Below are 26,102 nucleotides of genomic sequence, written 5' to 3'. Positions count from 1 at the left end.
CAGAAATTAACGTAATGACCACATGTGGATAGATGCAAAGCTTCAATCGATCATGGAGGAAAGGTTTAAGAGTATCAACATCTAGGCAGGAGTTGTGAGCGATGGACTCGTAAGATCGTGCGCTTTATCGAACACATCAGCAAGTGCTATCTATTAATTTACACAAGACAAATTTCCAGCACTGAAACAACGAACATGATTTATGCACTGTGAGACACCACCCTATTTTCCACGCTTCGTACGACAGTACCCAACAAAGCAGTTTCATCAGCAATGGTTTGGCCGAGCGGGTCAAGTAGTATGGGCTCCCCTTTCTCCTGACCTTAATACTTCGTATTTCTGATTACGGGAACATTTGAAAGCATAGATTTATTCAACACCCATGAACAATATGCATATGTTACAGGAACGAGTTTCTCACGATTGAGGCCAAATCTAAGGCAGAAAAATTGAAAGGAATTTCACATCCTTATCTGGGAGACGCTCCGTGGCAGGAATAATCTTTCTGCTGGTCGTCCGCGACTAAGGAACGCATACACTTGCCAGTATTCATTTAGGCTATCTCCTGCTTCAGGTCGCGTCTGACAGTGGGTGGATCGTGGCGGGTCCTTAAGTTGACAGGTATCCTGCAATATAGCCTGTACTGTTGCCTGTTTCTGACGCATCTTGTTTCTTACAAATTTATTCGCTCGCTCGACCATGTAATTTAATCGGTAAATTGGTAACTGTGTGTTTCTTCGTGGATGTTAATCGCTCAATAGCTCTGGATCACAAGTGATGCAAATGAGGATTATTTGTGGGAGGTGTCATTTACTTTCAATTTTATCTGTCGATAAACATGCGCGTGTGGATCTGAGATTATATTTCTTGCACGAATCGCGATCGTTTTCCTTTTTCATTTCCAGAACACGGGTTTGCTAGACTCGAAGGAATAACCGAGTGATTCCCTGCGTGCGAGAGATATACAGTGTGGCACATTGCCGACTAATATCAAATGGATGACTTCCCGAATGTCTTCGCAGTAATCTGATTCACACGAAGAATTTTTGTTTATGGAACCCGGTGCGTTTCATTAGACTGCAGAAGTTTTATAAACAAAGGTGACGTAGCGAGTGTCCCAAGAATGAGTGATGGGACCACTATTATCCTCAGCACAGACACAACTAGTCGCACTGTGTTACAAACGCACTCACACTGTATTCTGACGACTCAGTAGACTACCAGAAAGTTTCGTCATTGATGACTATAGGAAAATTCTAAATTACGTGTACCACCAGAAGGTACATAAATTCGGTAGGTTATGAGCACAGCATTAATAATCTGCCGCTGGCATAACATACAGTGATTAAATGTCAGTATTAAAGAGCGATATCAGGTGGTAAGCACATAGAAAATCAATTGCAGGTAGGACAATGGATGACAGATTTATTACGTGTGTCTTAGGAAAATGATGCAGATCACGAACAAGATCCTTGCGTTACCTTTTCTCGAATATAGTTCGAGAGTTGGGATTTTTACCAAATCGGATTAAACGGAGAAGATAGGAAGAAATCTGAGGGATGCTGCCAGGATTGTAGTAGGCTAGTTCTGTGTTACAGTGACAGTCAGGGTACGTACATTTGAGTCTTTGGAAGAAAGGCGTTCTTATTTTCGACAAACGTTAGTCGGAATGTTTCATACACCAATAGTCGAGACAACATACAAAACGATTTTACCGTCCCATTGCAAATCTCGCGTGCCATGAAACCAAAATATGAGAGATTATAATGCGCACAGTGACAGAAAGTCGCTTTTCTTCCACTATTACTGACTGCAACAAAAAAGGGAAATTCTAATTGCCCATAGTCTTGATCTATTTTTGTTCGTGTTACGTTATATCGGTTTGTTCAAGCTTACGTAAAAACAATATCTGTACCAGAAACATAAGTAAGTATATGTGTTGTTTAGATACGTTAAGCTGATTGCAGTAGAATCTTAAGGATATAGGACTAATAATTCACCCACAAAAGAAGTGGCTTATACATGGTGTAAATTTTAAGTTGACAAACCAGAATAACTCGAAAAATAAGCTTCACACAAAAAAAATGTGTAGAATCCAAAGTTTATTATTTTCGAGGGGGACATCTGCTGGTGGTAAAATTAGCCCACCACCCCAGCCCCATAGGGGTGGGGCGGGAGACAACTTTAAAATTTCAAATGGGAACCCCCATTTTTTATTGTAAAATCAGATTCTACATAAAAACTACGTACATTTTGTCTTAAACATTTGTTTCGATTCTTGGTAGTTGGCGCTGTAATTAAAGAATTTCCATGTTCTCATTTTTGCGTGGAAAATGGTTACGGCTAAATAAAAAATACTTATTTACTTCCTAAACTTTGATTCGCTAAAACTAAAAAACTCCCCATAGGCTGGGGTTTGATGGCTGACTCTGAGCACTATGCGACTTAACTTCTGAGGTCATCAGTCGCCTAGAAATTAGAACTAATTAAACCTAACTAACCTAAGGACATCACACACAGCCATGCCCGAGGCAGGATTCGAACCTGCGACCGTAGCGGTCGCTCGGCTCCAGACTGTAGCGCCTAGAACCTCACGGCCACTCAGGCCGGCCGCTGGGGTTTGAGGGAGAGGAATTAGAGTTTTACAAATGTTGACCCAAACAAACAAAACTTATCCGAAACTGCGAAAAAAATTTATATGCGGAGAGAGGGAGAATTTTAGTTTTAGCGAATCAAAATTTACGAATTCTTGGTATTAATGCGACCTTGCAGAGTAGTCATGGGACCCATGGAATACCACGGTATGGTTACCCAAATCACCACAGAACCCTTGTCATGTTTCAGTCTTGAGACGTAAACTCTACCAGAAGTTGGAAACAGTAAGAAACAAGATTCATCCGACTAAATGACTTTCTTCCGTTGCTCTATAGGCCAGGTTTTATGGCTTCGGCAACGCGTTTTCTTGTTAAGGGTATCACAGAGTGATTCTGGAGTTCCAGCTCGCCCTGCAATTCACACCTTACGGAGTTACCTTCGTGTTGTTTTGGTGCTGACAGGGTTCGCGAGTTGGACATTCAGTTCTTCTGTGACATTTACAGCTGTCGTCCTCTTATTTTTCGTCACACTCCTCTTCAATGACCGACTGTCACAATCAGTCAACACTCACTTTCATCCGTCTTGTGACTTAGCGGATGATGTTTTTTTACTTTTCCTGTATGCGGTATAAATTCGATTCGGTGCCTCCTGAAACACCGAACACATCGCTTACCTTGGTTACAGAAGCACCCACCATACGAACACCAACAATTTGCCCAAGTTCGAATTTACTCAGCTCCTATATAATATACTCACAACTACACAGAACCCTGTTCTGACCACAAATGACATTTGCACATATTTCGCTCGTGATAAAATACAACAGCGCTATCTGCAGGCTTGGCAAGCATCTGCATTTTTGTTCAAGGAAACATATCTCGCGGTGTCTCCATAGTTTTCTCCAACATCTGAACGGATTACTGAAAGGTATTAATGCAGTCATTACAGGGAGTCATTGTAAACACGTACCTCCAACAAGGACACTGCGCTGACAAAAAATTTGTTCACGTGAGAATTTACCTTTCAGTTTAGGAAGGCCAAAACAAGGAAGAGATGAAGGCTTACCGCCAGAGGGGTCAGGAAGTCTCATGCATTTGTGAATCTATCTCTAACTCCGCTAATCACAGCAAGGTGCGGCCGAGACCTCTGGCATTACGCACTGCTTTGCCTTGGTTAGCGCTTCCGCCCGAAGGACAACTCAGCCTTGCTGCTGGAGCGCCGGTATGTTGGCTGCTTCGACACTCCCGATTGTGTTGTCGTACCACTGCATTCCTTGACGTACACCTGCAAACCACGAGATCCAGTCTCCAGAAACGCCGCAGCCAATTCTTCGTCATTCCATGTTAATCTAGTCACAATCACTTGCCCTCTGAAAAGCTCGAATTTAGTCAAAAGTAAAATAAATGGGTAGTTAACAAATAAATAAAAATTTTTGTCATTCATCGTCTCGAATGGCATTGGACAATCTCATAACGCGATGTCTGTGTACTTACGTCCTAACTTCGAATACCGCAGCCAGATCCCAGAAATGCTTGAGAATAACTGAGACGAGCTACGCCTGCAAAAAGTGTGAAGCAGCGGAGGGGATATGATAGACACATTGAAATTACACTTTAACGTGTTCAAGATTAAATTAATTTCTATACCCCATAACGCTGCAATAATTTGTGAACTCTTTCTAGAAAGCATAGTGTGTAAGACAGTATTTGCAAGTCCCACCTATTATTTATATAGTTTTATGATTATTTCACAGGGTGTTTCACAATTCACGTTACACGTTTCTAGAGGTGTTCAGTAGAGGAGTTGTGTTTTTCACACTAGCGAAGATGAACAACTGCTCTTAGCTCCTCATGTATGCATTTCAGAGCCTACGTTTGCAAGACATTTTTTTCTTTTCTTGGTCCACACTAGCACCACTGAAAGTTCCATATCCTACATTCTTAGTAACAACAAAACCAGTGCAAGCATTCCACATTCAGAGGTGTCAGAATTATTTTCGCTTGTAAATTTCGACTCGTTCGTTTCCGAACCAGGAACCCTAACCCCAGATTGCTACATTTATCCTTCTGCATCATCCTCGAAAGTTTGTTGCGTCATCACATAATCAACCTGTATATACATACATTTACAGGCGCCGGTGCCTATAACTTTGACGCTATGTAGCGTCCTTAGATGACGTTCCCGGACATGGGTTCCCATGTAAAACTTGATCTTCTAAGTCGCCTCTACATTCCCTAGAAGTGTATAACATGAATTGTGAAACACTACGTATATAGGAATTTAATGTCCCAGTGGGCTCAACACAGAATAAATTTCGGAGATCCTTTTATGAGGAAACGAGGTACGGTCAATAAAACAAAAAGAATAAGTTTTACTAATGCGTGAGTCAAATATAATTCTTCAAAATATAAGTTTTATTTTTTTCTTGAAGCAATAATGGCTCTTCAAAATGCTTACATGCGATTCTTGTTTCTTATATCTAACTTTCTTGTGCTACACTCTTTGTACCACGTTTTTGTGCTCTTTACCTGAAAATGTTTCTCTGTTATGTATTTTCTTCTTGTGTGGACTATATAAAACAGATAAGAGGAGTTGATCTTTCGAATGAGGTTCCTCTTCCTATCTTCGCAGTGCTTTTTTATTTTCTCGCATTGCTGTTGTTTTCGTTTTTTGAGTAAAGAAACTTCCACGTTTCTTCTCTTTTTACAGAAAAACCTTGAATTTTGCTATTTTGGTTCTGAATTTTTCTGTTTTGAATGTATTCTTTAGTTATGTTCATTTCTTCTAAGTCTCTCTCAGTATCTGTGATCCATTGATTTTTGTTACTGAAATATTAGATTCTTTTAGTAAGTTTATGGTGCTCAATTCCTTTCATATGTCGAAAGGAACTGAACCGCCTTTCTAGATTAGGTCTGAGAATATAGAAATTTTTTGGTAGAGTTCTATGTTGCTTCTTAATTTATAGTTGTTATATTCTTCTACGGCAGGCCCCAGAGTTTTTCGAAGGATTCTCCTTTCTTTTTTTCTTCGTCCTAAGTCAAGTGTGGAAACGCACTCCGCTGCTTAGAGTGTTTTTGGTTTTACGACTAATTTTCGCATTACTGGAGACAGATTTTTTTTTTGTAGGTGTCCGTTATTTTTTGAGACAGCTTGTCGTTCTGTTCTTTTCATTTCTAGTTCAACTGGAAGTAGCATTCAAAGAACAGAGCGAACTACACTCGTAACACTGATCACTGTTATTACAGTTCCATAAGATGAAACTTCTTACTTTTGAGACATAAAGGAAAAAATAAAATGACGATCCCACATTTTATTCATTTCAGGATATATTCTCATCACCACAAAAGAAAGTAGGTGACAGAAACACATACGAATTGAAAAGATGTAACTCTCCATAACTTCAGTACTTGAGAGAATTAGATGATCTTTTATGTCTAAATCGACATCTGCTCTCTCCAGGTCACAGTAAAATGCATTAAAGACAGTACTTCTTACTGTACAGCATATTACTGTTCCTTCCCGCTCCATTCATAGGTAGACCACGGGGAGAATACCTGTTTATATATCACTGGGCGAGCTGCTATTGCTCAGACATTAGTTTCATAGTTTCTCAAGGAAACGTGTAAGCTAAAGCGTTCTTTCCTCTCGTTCTAGGAGATTCCATTTCGTTTCGCGAAGTTTCACTCTCGCGCTCGGCAAGAATCACGCACGCTTGAAGATGTGCGGCTTGCGAGAGAAATTACGCTATGTATTGATCCGAAGGTTCGCTTAGGAAACATTTATTAGCGATCCCGTATTAAGTCTCTGCACTGGGATTCTTTTAAATCCACTTAAATAATTGTCTCCAGCTTCACTTTGACCCACGAGACATGGTCAACATGGTTCAACATCCATGGTTAGAGCTCTGCAGCTATCTAACTGCATTCAGCTAGATTGCAAGATTCGACCACTTGACTGAAAATCATACATAGGTAACAGTCAGAATATCGCTTTCAGCTGGTTTCTAGCAATTTATGAGGATAACTTCCAAAAAGACAAAACAGGGTAACAGATCAAACTCAGCCGTTAAAAAGTTACGCAAAACATCATGTTTCAAATTTCCACGGAAACAAATGTAATTTATTGGCTTCAATTGCACTTTGTAATCGCTATTACTTTTATCAGACACCCCCTCCAGTTAAGTAATGCTCCTATGCGCTGATACGGGGCTCCTTCCTACCGGGCAGGTGCAGCCCCACTGAACTTTCAAATACTTGTAGGCTTTTCGTTTTGGGAAACGCATCGTCGACTCCAGCTGATGATGCTGTCTGAAGATGGCCTCAGGCTAGGCCGAAACCGATAATTTTAGTAAAATACCTATCGCGATCTAAACTGTTTTTTCACTGATTTTATATAGATTACAAGATAGCTGTTCCCAAAAATGTTACAAAAAATTTTTACCTGTAATGTATGTCAAAAACTTGGAGAGGTGCTCTGTCCACTGACCTGCGTCTGTTTTTGCATGTCTTGTAGTTTTTGTGCAGTCCTCTTCTTGGATAGGGCTTTGCTTTTTGGGTCAATGCACGTGATTTCTTGCTGTGGATTATCTTTCTTGAGCTTAGATGTGAGTTTGTAGTGTCTAGCCACCTTAATTTAAGCCTTCCACGTTGTCTCTGGCCTTCGACAGTCAGATGATAGGCAGGGCTGATGACTGAAGTAGATGATGTCTATATGACGTATCCATACCACTGAAGTCTCCGTTCTTACTTCTATCCATTGACTGGAGCCACTCCAGCTATTTGTCGTATCGTTATATTGTTGATCTGGTGGAGCAGGGAAATGCCTAATGATCTTCTCAGTATCACCATTTCCCTAACACGTAGTGAGTGCTCAGCACTTCTCGGTGCAGGCCAACATTTAGTACTTTATAATCCAACTGACCATACCGTTGTGCTGCATAACTTTGATTTTAGGTTGATAGAAATCTTCTCGTCAGAAAAAATACCACTGACTTCACTGAATCGCATCCAGGTTACTTTGATTCTTGCTCGCACATATTCATTCACATAGCCCCGTCATTCTGTAGTCGAGAACCTAGATACTGGAATACGTCCACCTTGATAATAAGAGCTCCATTTATTTGTATAGTTCCAGGAGATGAAATCGTTTCGAGGCGCCCAGTCTTGTGGATGTTTAAACGGAGGTAAAATCTTCGCAGACAATCATACCATATCTAGACTTGAGTTTCAAGATTCTCCATGGTACCTGGCATAAGTATTATATCGTCAGCATATAGCATTTTCCACGGTACACACTTCTGTAATATCATCCATTAAGGAAAAAAACAGCTGCGCGGACAGAGCTGAGCCTTTGGCTCTGAGCACTATGGGACTTAACATCTGAGGTCATCAGTCCACAAGAACTTAGAACTACTTAAACCTAACTAACCTAAGGACATCACACACATCCATGCCCGAGGCAGGATTCGAACCTGCGACCGTAGTGGTCACGCGGTTTCAGACTGCAGCGCCTAGAACCGCTCGGCCACTTCGACCGGCGGCAAGACAGAATACAGACCAAAAGGAATAATATGTTACTTTAGTACTGTCCTAATTAACTTTTAGGCCTGTTTTCAAACTTTATCAGTAATGTTCTTCCATTTGTTGTTAAGTTTATCTGCATAGAGGCAAACAGTGTAGTGCCATCAACAAAACGGATATGGTTCAGACACGTTATATTAATACGTATTATTTTTGCGTTTTCGCATAAAATTGCTACAAATTATTTTACATGTAGTTTGGAATGTCGTTAGCATTATGTGTACATTGTTGTATCTGGAACCGTTGCCACAGCTTAGTTAATTAAAATAAGAAACAGCCCTAACTTGTATATATTTTTCTACTCGTCTAGCCTGTGAAAGTAATCACAGTAACAGTGTTAATTAAAACGTCAGGTAATCTTCTCGTGCGCTGTTGAAGCTCAAAAACAGAATGTTTTCTTATTCTTATTGTTATTATTTCAGCGCAGATGCGCTACAGTGCTACTGTACTATCACAAGTGAGATCTTTTATCACTGCAAATGTTTTGTTTAAAAACAAGCGCATACAGGTGTGGAAATTAATCAAATCTGTGCCACAATCCCATATTTGGTTTTATATGCAGCAGCCTGCATTGGTTTGTACAGACATACATCAACAATAACTTCTCATTTGCAATAACAATTCATTTACTTTGGTTACTCCTGTACCAAACGTACGAGTATATTAAATAGGGCAGACCATCGCAAACGAAATCATTGTAATCAAATTTGAGCCCATGACATACGTTTCCTAAATTTTCGATGCAGTTTTTGACCATTTTCGTACCAGTACGTGGATGGTATGCAACAGAACGTACTTTCCACCGTAACAAAAGAAGCCACTTATTATAGTATTCCATCACTGTATTAAAAGTACAAACATTTAACCGTGTTTTCTGCAAGGCGTGACCTAAAGTGTTTTCAGACGAGGGAGTTGGTGTTACTCTTGCCACGCGCTGGAAGTATGAAGAGAGGAAAGGGGGAGCGCGCCGCTCCTGGAGAATTCCAGTCACGGGCCGGCCGCCGCGGTCTGTTCCGGTCCGCCAGGCCCTCTCCATCGTAGCCGCTTCACACTTCACTTCCTGCTCACTACGCTGGCATGTAACTCTTCATATACGTTGCTATATCACATTTAATATATTTTTCTAAATCAGATTCCTCTCCGTAGTGTGCAAACGTCATCACCAACAGCATAAAAAAATTAATTTTAATCAGGTCACTGAATAAACTAGTTCTAGATGTTGATATAGTGCAGTGGTCTATTTGCAATTCGTCAACGAAAGTGTATAACGGAGCAATGACAATGAGTTATCATTTTGTCAGGATTCATAGATTCTGAGAAAGTTTTTGACTGTTTCAACAAAATCTTATTGACAATTCCTGAAAACCAAAGCATTGATTCAGCCATGAAGAATATATACCTGAGTGCTACAGTTTCATTAGGTTTTATCAGAATAGAGAGAAGTTCAGAATTGTAAGTGTAGTGAAGCAAAGGCATTCTATGGGATCAAAACTATTTACGGTATTTGTAGAGCACGTATTCAAATCCATTAACTGAAACGCGAAGAGCATAGCTGAGTCACGTTCGTTTTGCTGATCATATTTTAATGCTTGTTTCTAGTACAAATAGACCCCAGCAATGAGTCGAAGAACTGATAGAGTTTGAAAGTAGACTTTAAAATCAATTGCAGCAAGTCCAAATCAATGAATAATATATAATTTGAACCAATTTTGTATAGGCACTGCCGGTTACGTGGCTTGTACCCACATAAACAGCGGCATCTGAACATTAAAACACGGTAAACAACATGGCGAAGAGTATACTCGTAGAAGGCCTAATCTCCTGCATTAAAAACACAATATCTGTAGGGCGGATAGTCAATAAACAAGAAGTTGGGCGAGGAAAAACATCTACATATGAACTTACAAAATTGTTCAAATGGCTCTGAGCAATATGGGACTTAACTTCTGAGGTCATCAGTCCCCTAGAGCTTAGAACTACTTAAACCTAACTAACCTAAGGACATCACGCACATCCATGCCCGAGGCAGGATTCGGACCTGCGACCGTAGCAGTCGCGCGGCTCCAGACTGTAGTGCCTAGAACCGCTTGACCACATGAACTTATAACACGACAAGCCACACACCGCTGGGTGGCTTGCGGAGTATAAATGTAGATGTAGAAGAAACGTGGTGAAGTTTTAATGTTGATATGTGGATGTTTTCCGTCGTCCAACTTTTTATTCATTGACTCCCCGCACTACGGACGTTATGGTTTTAACTAAGAAGGCTGGGCCTTCTACAGTCTTCGCCTCGTTGTTTGCCTTAATAAAATTGGGGTAAGTTCCTATGGGACCAAACTGCTGAGGTCATAGGTCCCTAGGTTTACACATTACTTAATCTAACTTAAACTAACTTAGGCCTATGCTAAGGACAACACACACACCCATGCCCGAGGGAGGGCTCGAACCTCCGACGGGGGAAGCCGAGCGAACCGCGACAAGGCGCCCAAGACCGCGCGGCTACTCCACGTGGCGTTGGTTCAAACTAAAGCTGTTTGTGGAGTTCTGGCTACAAAATTTACTACCACAGCTTCGGAAGCACTGACAACAGAGTCGTTTGTAATGACTGAATGGAAAGAAGATAATTAACAGAGGAGTCAAAATGGCATAGAGTGCCTTTGGTCAACTAACTACGGTTTCTATATCCAAGCTTCAGATGTTTCTAAAGTCTCTCTAATCAGTTTTGAACTGCAACAGGAAGACACCAATTTTTACGCGAAAACCAGTAAAAAGAGAATGCTCAGCGAGCCATGGTGGGATGCATGTTGGAAACTACCAGGAGAAAAAGGGAAACAAACAAAAGGGACGACGAGGTCATTAGTGCCAGAGCGCCATCTCGAAGTGAGAAGGTATGGGGAAGGAAACCGACCCAGCCCGCCCAAAGGAACGATCCCAGTATTTGCAATGAGCGATTAACGGAAATCACCGAAAATCTAAATCTGGATGACCGGACGGGCATTTGAACTGCCGTTTTCACGATCACGAGTCCAGTGTCATACCAAAGTGCCATCTCGTTCCGTGGAATTGTCTGGAAGCGGCTTCAGTGGATACACATTGATGGACCAAAGTATTGTGATTATCTGCTTGGTAGCGTATAGATCCAATTTGGAATGCAATAAAGAAGCGATTTCAATGATACGGATTTGACGAGCCCTTTGTGTGTTTTTAAAGTTATCTGGTACCAGATGTCTACGCACAGATCACGTAATTCACACACGAGGAAGATATCGAGCATGAAGAAGGTGGTCTGCAATAATATTCACGAATTTTACAGCTGTAACGGTGCCTTTTATTTCCAACACAGGTCCCATAGAAGCCAATGTGAATATTTCCCCCACTAGCCTTCGTCCGTGGCTCAGTGCATATTCCAGCAGCCTTTCGCCTGAATGACAGCGTATCCTGACATAACCATCGACCTGTGTAGCAAGAAACGTTATTCATCTGATCAGACGAGACGTTTCTATTGATCCAGGTTCCAATTTCGATGATTCGAAGCACACTCAATCGTAATTGTCGAAGTCGTTGGGTCAATATGGGAACATGTTGGGGTCGTCTACTGCGGAACTCCATGTTCAACAACCTGCCAAAAGGTGTGCTCCGTAACACCTCTGTCTGCACTAGCGCTGCACTCCGTCGTCAGATCTGTCACATATCGCCGCCTATTTTGCTTTACAGAGGGTGTAAATCTCCAACCTCCACTTTTTGTGATGAGGCTTAGACCTAAAACGCCCTGTCGCCACCTCGTGGTTTCACCGCCATTCCAGTGCTTTCCACAGGTGCACATAACAATCTGCCCTTTGTCAACGTTGCTTATGTCAGTGGATTTCGTACCTATAATGGGTTCCCTTTCGTCTGCGATTCGTTTATATACTTTCCTTATCGCGTTACCTGCCGGCAATGCCACTAGGCGGCATTCAGTCATGCGGTGGGCAGTCTTAATAATGTTTTGGTTCATCATCACTTATTTCAAGAACACTTATTGTTCCAATATAGTTAAAGGCTTCAAATAAACTTGAAGAATAAATAATATTGCTGAAACTAACAGACCGTTTTTCTTAGCTATTTTTGTTTTGTTAGCTTGTCTGCTGCTAACTTGGCGACTAAATTTATAGCATGATAACTTAATGACGTCTCCTATAATTATGAAGGCGTCAGGAAGCTGCACATAGCGTAGCAAAATTTACAATTTGTACAGAAAGCAAATGGCACTTATAAGAGTCGAGGGGTATGAAAGGGAAGCAGTGGTTGGGAAGGGAGTGAGACAGGGTTGTAGCCTCTCCCCGATGCTATTCAATCTGTATGTTGAGCAAGTAGTAAAGAAAACGAAAGAAAAGTTCGGAGTAGGTATTAAAATCCATGGAGAAGAAATAAAGACTCTGAGGTTCGCCGATGACATTGTAATTCTGTCAGAGACAACAAAGGACTTGGAAGAGCAGTTGAACGGAATGGACAGTGTCTTGAAAGGAGGGTATAAGATGAACATCAACAAAAGCAAAACGAGGATAATGGAATGTAGTCGAATGAAGTCGGGTGATGCTGCGGGAGTTAGATTAGGAAATGAGACACTTAAAGTAGTAAAGGAGTTTTGCTATTTGGGGAGCAAAATAACTAATGATGGTCGAAGTAGAGAGGATATAAAATGTAGACTGGCAATGGCAAGGAAAGCATTTCTGAAGAAGAGAAGTTTGTTAATATCGAGTATTGATTTAAGTGTCAGGAAGTCGTTTCTGAAAGTATTTGTATGGAGTGTAGCCATGTATGGAAGTGAAACATGGACGATAACTAGTTTAGACAAGAAGAGAATAGAAGCTTACGAAATGTGGTGCTACAGAAGAATGCTGAAGACTAGATGGGTAGATCACATAACTAATGAGGAGGTATTGAATAGAATTGGGGAGAAGAGGAGTTTGTGGTAAACTTGACTAGAAGAAGGGATCGGTTGGTAGGACATGTTCTGAGGCATCAAGGGATCACCAATTTAGTACTGGAGGGCAGCGTGGAGGGTAAAAATTGTAGAGGGAGACCAAGAGATGAATACACTAAGCAGATTCAGAAGGATATAGGCTGCAGTAGGTACTGGGAGATGAAAAAGCTTGCATAGGATAGAGTAGCATGGAGAGCTGCATGAAACCAGTCTCAGGACTGAAGACCACAACAACAACAACAACAACAACAACAACAACATTAACAGGACAGATTACAATTCATTTTCTACAGCTCTTTCTACTATGTTAATCATAGGAAACACACCAAGAAACATACCAGTATACCGGATCACACTCTTTCTTACACAGTATGTCGAAAATTCCCTCAGTTAGCAATGATAAACGCTTCAATAGCCCTCGTAACGAATCACAGATATACTAATGTATCCATGATATACTGCGTATGGTTTCAGTGTTCCACAGCGTATTTTAAGTGCCCCACAAATCGCCAATTGTGCTCTTTTAACTTTATGTCGACATTTTTGACTGTCCCTAATGAACGTCCCCGTGTTAGCGTATATTTTAACTTCCATTGTCTCCATTTGCTGTGTTTTTATATCCCGTTTTTCCGCCCCTTTTATGTGGAGTTACCATTTTTATATTTTTTAGGAAGCCACTCGGCTGATGAGGGGGGACTGTGTTGCTGTCAGCCCTCCCCTGCTCATAAGGAGCAGGGCATTGAAACAGCAATAAAGGGAAAAAAATCAGTTTTCCCGAATAGCGACAGAAGAACACACTGTATCTTGTAATGGGGTTAAATACACTGTTGTTGTTGTTGTTGTTGTTGTCGTCTTCAGTCCAGAGAATGGTTTGATGCAGCTCTCCATGCTACTCAATCCTTTGCAAGCTACTTCATCTCCCAGTACCTACTGCAACCTACATCCTTCTGAATCTGTTTAGTGTATTCATCTCTTGGTCTCCCTCTACGATTTTGTCCCTACACGCTGCCCTCCAATACTAAATTGGTGATCCCTTGATGCCTTAGAATATGCCCTACCAACCGATCCCTTCTTCTAGTCAAGTTGTGCCACAAATTTCTCTTCCCTCCAATTCTATTCAGTACCTCCTCATAAGTTATGTGATCTACCCATCTAATCCTCAGCATTCTTCTGTAGCACCACATTTCGAAAGCTTCTATTCTCTTCCTGTCTAAACTAGTTATAGTCCACGTTTCACTTCCATACATGGCTACACTCCATACAAATATTTTCAGAAACGACTTCCTGACATTTAAATCTATACTCGATATTAACAAATTTCTCTTCTTCAGAAACGCTTTCCTTGCGATTGCCAGTCTACATTTTATATCCTCTCTACTTCGACCATCATCAGTTATTTTGCTCCCCAAATAGCAAAACTCCTTTACTACTTTAAATGTCTCATTTCCTATTCTAATTCCCTCAGCATCACCCGATTTGATTCGACTACATTCCATTATCCTCGTTTTGCTATTGTTGATGCTCATCTTATACCCTCCTTTCAAGACACTGTCCATTCCGTTCAACTGCTCTTCCAAGTCCTTTGCTGTCTCTGACAGAATTACAATGTCATCGGCAAACCACAAAGTTTTTATTTCTTCTCCATGGATTTTAATACCTACTCCAAACTTTTCTTTTGTTTCCTTTATTGCTTGCTCCATATACAGATTGAATAACATCGGGGATAGGCTACAACCCTGTCTCACTCCCTTCCCAACCACTGCTTCCCTTTCATACCCCTCTACTCTTATAACTGCCATCCGCTTTCTGTACAAATTGTGAATAGCTTTTCGCTCCCTGTATTTTACCCCTGCCACCTTCGGAATTTGAAAGAGAGTATTCCAATTAACATTGTCAAAAGCTTTCTCTAAGTCTGCAAATGCTAGAAACGTAGTTTTGCCTTTCCTTAATCTTTCTTCTAAGATACGTCGTAGGGTCAGTATTGCCTCACGTGTTCCAGTATTTCTACGGAATCCAAACTGATCTTCCCCGAGGTCGGCTTCTATCAGTTTTTCCATTCGTCTATAAAGAATTTGCGTTAGTATTTTGCAGCTGTGACTTATTAAACTGATAGTTCGGTAATTTTCACATCTGTCAACACCTGCTTTCTTTGGGATTGGAATTATTATATTCTTCTTGAAGTCTGAAGGAATTTCGCCTGTCTCATACATCTTGCTCACCAGATGGTAGAGTTTTGTCAGGACTGGCTCTCCCAAGGCTGTCAATAGTTCTAATGGAATGTTGTCTACTCCGGAGGCCTTGTTTCGACTCAGGTCTTTCAGTGCTCTGTCAAACTCTTCACGCAATATCATATCTCCCATTTCATCTTCATCTACATTCTCTTCCATTTCCATAATATTGTCCTCATGTACATCGCCCTTGTATAAACCCTCTATATACTCCTTCCACCTTTCTGCTTTCCCTTCTTTGCTTAGAACTGGGTTTCCATCTGAGCTCTTGATATTCATGCAAGTGGTTCTCTTTTCTCCAAAGGTCTCTTTAATTTTCCTGTAGGCAGTATCAATCTTACCTCTAGTGAGATAAGCCTCTACATCCTTACATTTGTCCTCTAGCCATCCCTGCTTAGCCATTTTGCACTTCCTGTCGATCTCATTTTTGAGACGTTTGTATTCCTTTTTGCCTGCTTCACGTACTGCATTTTTGTATTTTCTCCTTTCATCAAGTAAATTCAGTATCTCTTCTGTTACCCAAGGATTTCTACTAGCCTTCGTCTTTTTACCTACTTGATCCTCTGCTGCCTTCACTATTTCAGTCCTCAAAGCTACCCATTCTTCTTCTACTGTATTTCTTTCACCCGTTCCTGTCAATTGTTCCCTTATGCTCTCCCTGAAACTCTGTACAACCTCTGGTTCTTTCAGTTTATCCAGGTCCCATCTCCTTAAATTCCCACATTTTTGCAGTTTCTTCAGTATCAATCTACAGTTCATAACCAATAGATTGTGGTCAGAGTCCACATCTGCCCCTGGAAATGTGTTACAAAATACATTAGAGCTTTCAAATCCCCTAATAAATGTAAGTCTAGTGGGCTTAGTTCCGTAGAACACGAAAGTCAGATAAATGGTCCACTTACTCGTACGTATCTACCACAGAACTTGTTATTTAGAAGCTATATGTTCGCCTAGTCCATAATGGTCACTATATCAGATAATACTACGTGCCGTTAAGAAATGAAGTGGTTCGCATGTCAGTACAAGCAATGACGAAATTCGCATGTCAACAATACCTTCATCGAAATGGAATACAAAACACTGGCAATTAACCTGTGAATTATCAGACGTAACAAATAGGGTATTTCAAACATTTTGTGAAAGAAATAATTTCATTCGGTTTGGTGGTAAGTTTTGTTTGCGTATGTTTACCGTGCAGATATACTATGAAGACTTGTAGAAAATGATTTCCAACACGAAAATAATGTGCTTCTGGACTCAATTCCATACAACATATTTTCCTCCTTCTATGTGACAGGAATGTGTCCTGAAACTTTGGACTTACCTTTTTGTTGTACCTTTTCGTTCACCAGTCGTCAAGAATAAAATACTCTGTTTCTTCTTATAAAGGATGATCCCGGTTGGCATTCCAATAGCAGTTCAGTAATTAGCTATATCGATGGGGCTCTGAGTGGGGGAAATCTGATTTGCTAAGCGGCGCTAGCGCCTAACTGTACCAGTCGCGTCCCACACGCACCGCTGCTCTGGGTTTCCAGTCCGCCTGCGTATGATCCGCCCTCAGCAAACAGCTCTGCATCACCGAGCACTTTATACGTACGTGACCAATATGACCTTCAAACACGAGCGTTGGTTACTTACGGGCCTAATCAGTAAGAAGGCGAGTTTCAAGGCACTGTAGCTAAGCCACTGAACGATTATTCCAGAAGAGTGGAATTCGAATCACCCTTCGATCATCCACATCTAGGTTTTCCGTGGTTTCCCTAAATCGCTTGAGGCACATGTCGGGAGCGTTCCTTTCAACAGTTAATTTCCTTCCCGACTCCGAACTTTTCCCAAGTTTCTAATGACCTCGTCGTCGACAGGACTTTAATTCAAGCTTAAATTTCCATCATCTCTTCGGAAATAGCAAGATACTCACTTCCGACCATTTTGAATTAGTGTTCCCGTACGTTCCTAAATCACTTCAGGTGAATATACATGCATGCACATAGCCACGGCACAGTTCCCTGACCATCACTGTCCAATCAACCCTACTTTTCGTATCTTCTCGACTGTGAAGGGACATTAAATCGTAACGTTCCCTTCTTTCTGTGGCGACAACGGTCACATACTCAGGATTTTTTTTCACACCAGAACTACACTGACGAAAAAAAGTCGCACATCAAAAAACTATTAATGTAGAGTAATCAAGTTTCGGGAATATATTTAACTAGGTAACATATTTCAGTGATTAACATTGCAAGATCACAGGTTAATGTTAGCGCGAGATAAGCCATTGAAAATGTGAAATGCTGGTACATAAATAACCAGTTTACCCGCCAGAATGTTGAATGCAAGCGTGAAAACGTGCGTGCATTGTGTTTTAAGGGTGCCGGATGTCAGTTTGTGAGATGGAGTTCCATGCCCGTTGCCCATGCCCGTTCCATGGTCGGTCAATACAGGGACCGTTAATACTGTTTGTGGATGACGCTGGAGTTGTCTTCCGATGATGTCCCATATGTGCTCAACTGGAGGCAGATCTTGTGATCGAACAGGCCAAAACAACATGTCGACATTCTGTAGAGTACGCTGAGATACAACAGCGGTATGTGGGAGAGCGTTATCCTACTGGAAAACACTCTCTGGAATTCTGTTCATGAATGGCAGTACAACAGGTCGAATCACCAGACTGACGTACAAATTTGCAGTCAGGGTGCATGGAATAACCACGAGAGTGCCCCTGCCGTCATGTGAAATCACACCCCACGTCATAACTCCAGTTGGAGGTCCAGTGTGTCTAGTACGCAGAGAGGTTGGTTGCAGGCCCTTCACTGGCCTCCTTCTAACCAAGACACGGCCATCGCTGTCACCGAGACAGAAACAGCTTCCATCAAAAAACACAACAAACCTCCACGCTGCCCTCCAATTACCTCTCGCTTGACAGCACTGAAGTCGCGAATGGCTGTGGTTGGGGGTGAGTGGAACGCACAGTACACGGGATCTGGCTCAGAGCTGTCCTTGAAATAACTAATTTGTACCAGTTTGTTGTGTCACTGTGGTGACAGCTGTTGCTCATATTGCTGCTACGATGCAATACGATGCATCAGAGTCATACGCCGAACTCGATGGTCTTCCCTCTCGTTATTACCATGTGGCCGTTCAGAGCCCGGTCTTCTTGCCACCGTACGTTCTCGTGACCACCGCTGCCAGCGGTGATGTACAGTGGCTACATTCCTGTCAAGTATTTCTGCAGCATAGCAGAAGGAATCACCAGCTTCTCGTAGCCGTATTACACGACCTCGTTAAAACTCAGTGAGGTGTTGGTTCAAAATGGTTCAAATGGCTCTGAGCACTATGGGACTCAACTGCTGAGGTCATTAGTCCCCTAGAACTTAGAACTAGTTAAACCTAACTAACCTAAGGACATCACAAACATCCATGCCCGAGGCAGGATTCGAACCTGCGACCGTAGCGGTCTTGCGGTTCCAGACTGCAGCGCCTTTAACCGCACGGCCACTTCGGCCGGCTAGTGAGGTGTTGATACTGGCGTCTTTTTCGTCTTAAAGGCATTCTTGACTATCGTCAGCTCACGACGTCCAATCTCAAAGGTAACTGACGCTCACGACCGTTACAGCCTGTATTTAAGGTAGACCTGATTTACATCCTCATAGTGCCGATACTAGTGCCACTCTTTTGCACCTCTCCAGTAACTGTTCATGGGAGACCTTCAGTATATTGGAAATAACAGCCAACCAGTTACAAAATAAAGGTTTTTTAAACCTTGACCATGGTTTAGACAGTTTTAAAACTGTCGAAACCAAGGCCAATGTTTAACAAACCTGTATTTTGCAGCTGATTAGCTGTTGTTTCCAGTCCATTGATCTCTTGTTTAAATCGGTTTATCCTGATGGGAACTTGAAACCGCTTGTCGCGGATACCAGTTTCGCGTTTCTCTTTCTCGATAATCTAATCCGAAGAACACTGGACTGACTTTTTTTGATTTGGGGATTATTTCAACACAGCTATTTAACAAAAGCAAATAAAGTTCTGTTTTTTCTTTTATTTTCATTTCGTCCTCGCTACCCAACACGGGGCTGTTGGGGGTAGGACATCCTATGTTCTGTTTATCAACATAAGCGCATATTTCGGGATAAAAACATACCAGCAGTCAGACATGAAAATGTGTAGAATCAGTAGTATTTAGAACAGACGCCACAGAACAAACACTTCGTAACTGTCGTACACTGAGAAACCAAACAATTTACCACGTATTTAACAGAGCGCATACGTTCAGTATTTGTATTGTAGGAAAAGTAAACTAAAACTAAATGAAGTCATATCGCACATATGACCTCGTGGCGATTATTAAGGTTCAGGAGAAAGTGACAGTGATGTGGAGCAGACAAATAGGTTGTGGCTTCACCGCTCTCCATCATAATCTACCTCTCAGGGGCACTATTCTTGGAAGATTTGGAACAGAACCTCTACGGCGTTCAGCAATTCTGGGTGAGATACTAGCAGAGTGGAGCTTTGAATCACGCTGTGAGTACTCAGCTGGTGAGAGTGAAATTCAAGAGTCCAGGTTCAGATCCCGATCGGGCAAACAATTTTAACCTACAGGAAATTTCTTTGCATTGTGCGCTCCGCTGCAGACGAAGATTGGCACAGGAAGGCAGAAGTTTTAATGTCGGGACGACATCTAGGTCTTTACAGACTGGGCATGGGCTCGGATTTGACGAGTATGCAGCAAAGTATGGCCAATGGCCTAGTTGTGGGAACATCCCGACATTCGCCTGAAGTTATCCGGATGGCAATTTCAACACCGCTTCTCCTGGATATTAGTCTCTCATGTCTCTCTCTCGATAGTCTAATTCTAAAGACATTGGACTGATTTTCATTTGGGGATTTTTTAACACGCAGCTGTTTAACAAAAGTAAGTAAGGTTTTGTTTTCTTCCTTTATTTTCCTTTCATCCTCGTTACTTCTCTCGAGGATTTTAGGGGTAAGACACCCGCTCTTCCGTCAGAGAGATCTAAAAATATGTAAAAATGATTTAAAACATTAAAATTTGTTTCATTAAATAAGGTATATAAGCTAAAATATAGATGGTTTCCTTGAGCTTTTCTTAAAAGATAAAAGGAATTTGTATAGATACATAAATGAAACTGATGTCTTCCACTGGTGTTCAGTGTTTGACATTGTTGGTGATGAACGATTTTGGGACAGGAAGGCAGTAGGAGTTTAAATGAGATTTTCTTGAGTTTGAGAAAAAAACTGAGAAATATCTGACGAGGCTTTCGTGGGGGAATATGTTGGAAAATATGTGGTACAGAAATAAAGGTGACTGTAAATGGACGAAGGAAAAGTCAGGAAAAAGAGGTGTCGTGACATGGAGAAGGAAGGTAATGTTTTGTTACAGCTGAAAGGAAGCGCAAAACTGTGGGCGGATTTCACGGTCAGGTAGGATGAAATGATTGAAGTTCCGTTGGGGTAGTAAACGGAGTGTGTGTAAGTGTGATTAGGGGGGGGGGGAAGGGAGAAGGGGTGTGGTGCTGCATGCGAATCGGAGTACGAGGGTTGATAATCAGGGATGAAAAGATTGGATGCTACTTGGTACCGTGTTTGCGGGACGTGAGAGAAACCTGAAGGTGTTCAGTGTGGGAGAGGAGGTGGGACGAGATGTCATTAATTTCGTACTGGATTCGAGTTGGGAAAGTAGTCGGTTACGGAAGGTGAAGCGGAGTGAATGGCGTTCGGGGATTTTGTGGGAGTGAAAATATCTTCTTGCATCAGAAATGCAAACAACATTAGCACAAAAGAGGATAACTGGGATTACAGTTTTTTAGTTGTGAGCTATAGTGGAGGGATGTATTCCCCATGTTCGACCGGTTAATAGTTCTAGTCTGTTGCTACCGTTTTGTTTTGTGGTTCAGAGGTATTAACCTACGGCAAGTTTTAGCGCTAGGTATTTCAGTGTATTAGTTAACATAATAGCATGGTTGTAAATGGTGAGATCCAAGTCATAGGGGTGGAAGTTGAAGATGGTTCGTCTTCCAATTATTGCCTGGGTCGTGGAAGTGTTCATCTAAAGGAAGCACTGATTACATTAGCAGATAAATTGTCAGAGATTGAGTTGAAGGAATTGTTGGGATTTCTGGACGGTGTGGTATAGGGCTAAGAAAGCTGTGCTGTCGACGTTCTGGAGTAGGAGTACAGGAATAGGACGGTTTAAACATATCAGCAGTGTAGAGGCTCCAGAGCACTGATTAATGAATAAAACCTTTGGCACACTCGCTGTGAGCCGGTAGACACTGGCATCGGTGCGATGTTTGGTTACATGGGATGTGTGGTTGGACAGAAAAGGTTCAATAGGGTAGACGTAGTTTATTAGATGTGCATAATTTGGAACTCGAAAAGTAGTCTGGAATACCATAGATGTTACACTTTTTCAGTGTCAAGGAACATAAAAATGGCAAATTTATAATTATTGAGATGGTAAAATAGGAGGTCGGTAAAACACAGGAGCAGGTCGGAGGACGAGAAGCTAGGACGGAAACCAGTTTGTTTGACATAAAGGGTTGCGTTTTCCTCTAGGTCTTTAGGGTTGCACGCGAAGAGTGTAGATTCAAGACCTTTATAAACACTGAGATGAGGCTGTTGGGTCGGTAGGAGTCGGTGAGTGCTGTTTGATCTCCCTCGCCCCATATGGTGATTAAGGATTTGGTGAAAACAGGTAGAGAGGAATCATCCCAGTGCTCGCTCCGAGAACGAAATATTGTTGCATTCATTACTAGAATAACTCACTTATAAAAGCTTCCCACTAAGATTTATCAGCTTGGGACTAATTTTTCATTTCTACTCAAGTGAGGTAGAGCCAGGAGTATATTTCGTTCACGTGCCCTAAGGCAAATCGGGGACTGTCAGCGGTTTAGTTTTGAGCTGGACGTTCTATACACACACATCGCAGATTCAAGAGACCACCTCCAGTCTTGGGACAGCAACACCTGTTCTGAAGGTGTGTCGGTAGTGGCTGGCGCAACCGCTCACGTAGCGGTGACGGCGCGACCTGGAAGGCCGCAGCGAGCCAGTGTGGGGGCGGCGGTGGTGGGCGGCGGCCCGTGGGTGGCGGGTGACTCATGCCTTGACCAACAGTGCGGCCATCTTGTCCGCTGTCCGCACTGGCTAAAAGAAACGGCAGGCAACATCCCAGCGGCGTCCTTCAAGTTGAGAACATTTCCGAATTTAAAGCAACAAATGTAAGTTCACATTTATACTCAGTGTGGTGAGTGGCGGGTGACAAAGAGAACTTTCCATTCACCTTATGCTAAGCGTCGTCTCTGATCACCTCTTCTTCGACGGGGCGTTAATCCTTAAATTTCCTTTTTCCTGCTCCTTATGTTAAGAATTCCTACCGTTAAAGAAAATTCGTAGAGTTTGTCCTAAAAATCGGTACTTTATGTTTTAAGAGTACGTTCGCAAGGCATTAGTCGTCTTTCATCAAGAGCCAACCAGCTCTGATTTTGTAGCTTTCCTATTACTGTCTCTCGCTAATCAAACAAGCCAACTAATCAATTCTTCCTCGTATATGTTCAGTGTCCTCTGTTAGCGAAGTTAATATGGACGCGACAAATTTGAGATGTATTGCATTACAGCCCCTACTACTGTTTTACAAGCAAATTCTGTAATAGATGAATTAGAATATCCACGTATCTTACCAATGGGCTGAATCTTGTCACTTAGTTTACATGTGTGGCCACAGCTGCGACTCAATAAATGTGCAATTTTATTTTTGTTGAAGCGAGCAACTTAAAATTTTTTGTACATAAGAGCTAGATATCAGTCTTTGCGTCATGTCGATACGCTGAGTGGATATTACATTTATCATCACAGATAACTGAGACGTCTGCGAAAAATCTGTCGTCACAACAGACAGCGCCCTCTGAACCATTAACAAATAACACTACCGTTGATTTCCCCATCACATTTCACTGGGACATTTTCGAAATTACTTGGATGTATATGAGTGAGTGTCCATCCCGGATAATCTCATACGAGCTGCCTATCAAGAAGTCCTCCATCCCTACGCAAGCCTGGCTAGATATCTCATATGAAAGTAGTTTCTTTTGTGTCAGTGTGGTAGTGAACTGAAAGTTTTTCAAAAATTTAAAAACTCCTGGCCCACTGGGTAACTTCTATCCATGGCTTTTAGTCTTTATGACAGATCGTATCTACTGATACGATAGGACGTTCATATGTATTCAGCCAGTTGGTTTTGCAAAAGAAATACAAATGCTAGTGTCTGGAGCGATCAGAGCCGCCCGTTTCTGGATCTACGAGGCTGGAGGAAGAACTGATCTTACATTGTAGTCTCGTATGCGATATATTCTCAGACGCTTCGCCAGTTTCTACCGCCTACAGATACTGCCTCACGAACGTACCCACTGCATTCTTAGTAAAGCAAAGAACAAAGAAGAAGGAAGAGGAAGAAAAAAATTAGAATGTCTTGCAGACATAAGGTCACCACCGACGGTTAGTGAACTAGAACTAGTTCGGTTGGACAAGGTTTCGGAGGATATGAGCCATGACGTATGCGAAGGAACCATCACGGCACTCACCACAAGTAATTTGAGGAAATTATGGGAAACGTAGATCGAGAAGAATGAGATTAATTCAGCTCCTCCCGATTAAATACGACACCGCCTCTCACGGTAAGTTCTGCAAGGGAATCCTTACATTCTAGGCGCTCAGTCCGGAACCGCGCGACTGCTACGGTCGCAGGTTCGAATCCTGCCTCGGGCATGGATGTGTGTGATGTCCTTAGGTTAGTTAGGTTTAAGTAGTTTTAAGTCCTAGGGGACTGATGGTCGCAGATGTTAAGTCCCATAGTGCTCAGAGCCATTTGAACCATTTTTTGAATCCTTACAAGAAGTTGCCTTCTTTTGTCTAAAATACCTCCTAAGTGATAACAGAAACCAGGAAAGAAACAAACAAGAGAGGTTTTTTCCCCATTTCCATTAAATTTTTATAAGAGGTTATGTGCAGTCCATTCTGTGCTGAAAATGACATATATTTTATCAGTTAGGTATGTCTACCCACCGGGTTACAAATAAATTATAGTTCTTTGTTCTAAGATAGGTAATGTATTTTACCACGAATATAACAGAGGAAATTAAATTTTAGTCATTTGGAATACAACAGTGAGTAACTGTGCGATATAATAATTACTCTTCAGAAAATTTACCATTTCGCTTTAAAATATAACTTTCTCAACTCAGGCACGAATTGTCATAAGCATAATAAACATCTGCACGTACCGTACTAGGCTTAAATATTTACGGCATCCTGTGACACTGTGCAAATCATTGCGATTTGTGTTCAGCAGTAGTTGCAGAGTACTGCTAGTGACCTAATACTTAGGTGAGTGAGTATTCACAGGTTAGTGTAGTGAAGAGACACAACATCGAAGACACATCTAATCAATCACGGAAAAAAAAATTTCGGGAAGTCATGTTGTCTGTTGTAAACACTGTTGAGTATTTTGAATGTGGCGTGAAAATAAAGCATTTCCAGCAGAACCAGATCCAGTTGCGTTTTACTTTTCTACTCATTTTTTCCCCCATGAGCTAACTTCTAGTCATCAGCTGGATCTTTTTTGGTGGGTGGCATTTACAATAGCTAATGTTACATTGTAATACACACTATTTTTCCTCACAGCTGCATAATGAAAGTATCTCAAGTGTTTCTTCTGTCCATCTAACATCTGTTCACCTAACAATGATGACGATTTTTTTAATTGCACTTATTCCGGTGACAGATTCTATCTATATGTTTCAGAAACATCTAGATCTGTACTCGGTTCTTTCAAGCAATGTACTGTAAATACCACCATATGAAGATGGAGCAGTTGAGGCCCGAATGTTAGTTGGTAGCAAATAAATATTTAGAGAGAATAGTTAGGGACTGATTGGCATTAGCGTATACTAAAACGTTTAGAAGCTTGTACTGGCCAACGGATGCATTGGATTGGAGCTGTCAGTCCAACGACGAACATAAAAGTAAGCTGTGACAGAAGTAGCCAGTGTGATCTCTGCACCAAAGAAGAATGACATATTCTGTGACGTTTATGGAGTACGGAGACAAGAGTTAGGGACAAATAATGAGAAGGAATGAGAAGTGTGACTCACTCATGATGCAGTGCTGCGCTCGTCGGCTGTCCTGGAAACACTGGACGCTACTGCCCAAAGATGTGCACACGGCCAAGGCGCACGGTGCCGGGTACCCCCTCCAATCAGCGCGCGACCCGTTACCTGTGCGGCGCGGTGGTGGGAGCACGCGGAACACAGCCAACGCCAAACGGCCTCTCCACTCCCCAGTCCGCACTTGGCGCCAGCACCAGGCAAGCAGAAGGACATAACACGCTGCTCCGCGTCCTCCGCAACACGCCACTACCTTGTCACCGGATTAGGCCGGGCCGTCTCAGCGACTCTTCTGTTGGTATAGTCTTCAGTCCCGGTGATGAAATGAGCAAATAAAAATGTTTTTATCGTGTCTTTTATTGTTGTTCCACACAGTTGCATTCTAAATTACATTGTTTTGATATGCATTTTTATTGTTGTTGTTGTTGTTGTGGTCTTCAGTCCTGAGACTGGTTTCATGCAGCTCTCCATGCTACTCTATCCTGTGCAAGCTTCTTCATCTCCCAGTACTTACTGCAATATTTACTGCAATTCTGCAGTACTTCTGAATATGTTTAGTGTA

General features: G+C 41.9%; 1 protein-coding gene across 1 annotated transcript in view; it reads right to left on the bottom strand.

Annotated features, from left to right (window-relative positions):
• The window catches only part of LOC124556651, a 100,550-nt gene extending 74,848 nt beyond the window's left edge, over positions 1-25,702 (bottom strand). The window contains exon 1 of the mRNA XM_047130617.1: positions 25,529-25,702. Coding sequence (XP_046986573.1) covers positions 25,529-25,532 — 4 coding nt within the window. The 5' untranslated portion in view covers positions 25,533-25,702. The remainder of the gene's footprint in view (positions 1-25,528) is intronic.
• Positions 25,703-26,102: the final 400 nt, after the last annotated feature.

The sequence above is a fragment of the Schistocerca americana genome, chromosome X, assembly GCF_021461395.2.
Source record: "Schistocerca americana isolate TAMUIC-IGC-003095 chromosome X, iqSchAmer2.1, whole genome shotgun sequence".
Classification (NCBI taxonomy): Eukaryota; Metazoa; Arthropoda; class Insecta; order Orthoptera; family Acrididae; genus Schistocerca; species Schistocerca americana.
Note: the sequence above shows the minus strand (reverse complement) of the source record. Positions and strands in the feature narration are given on the sequence as shown.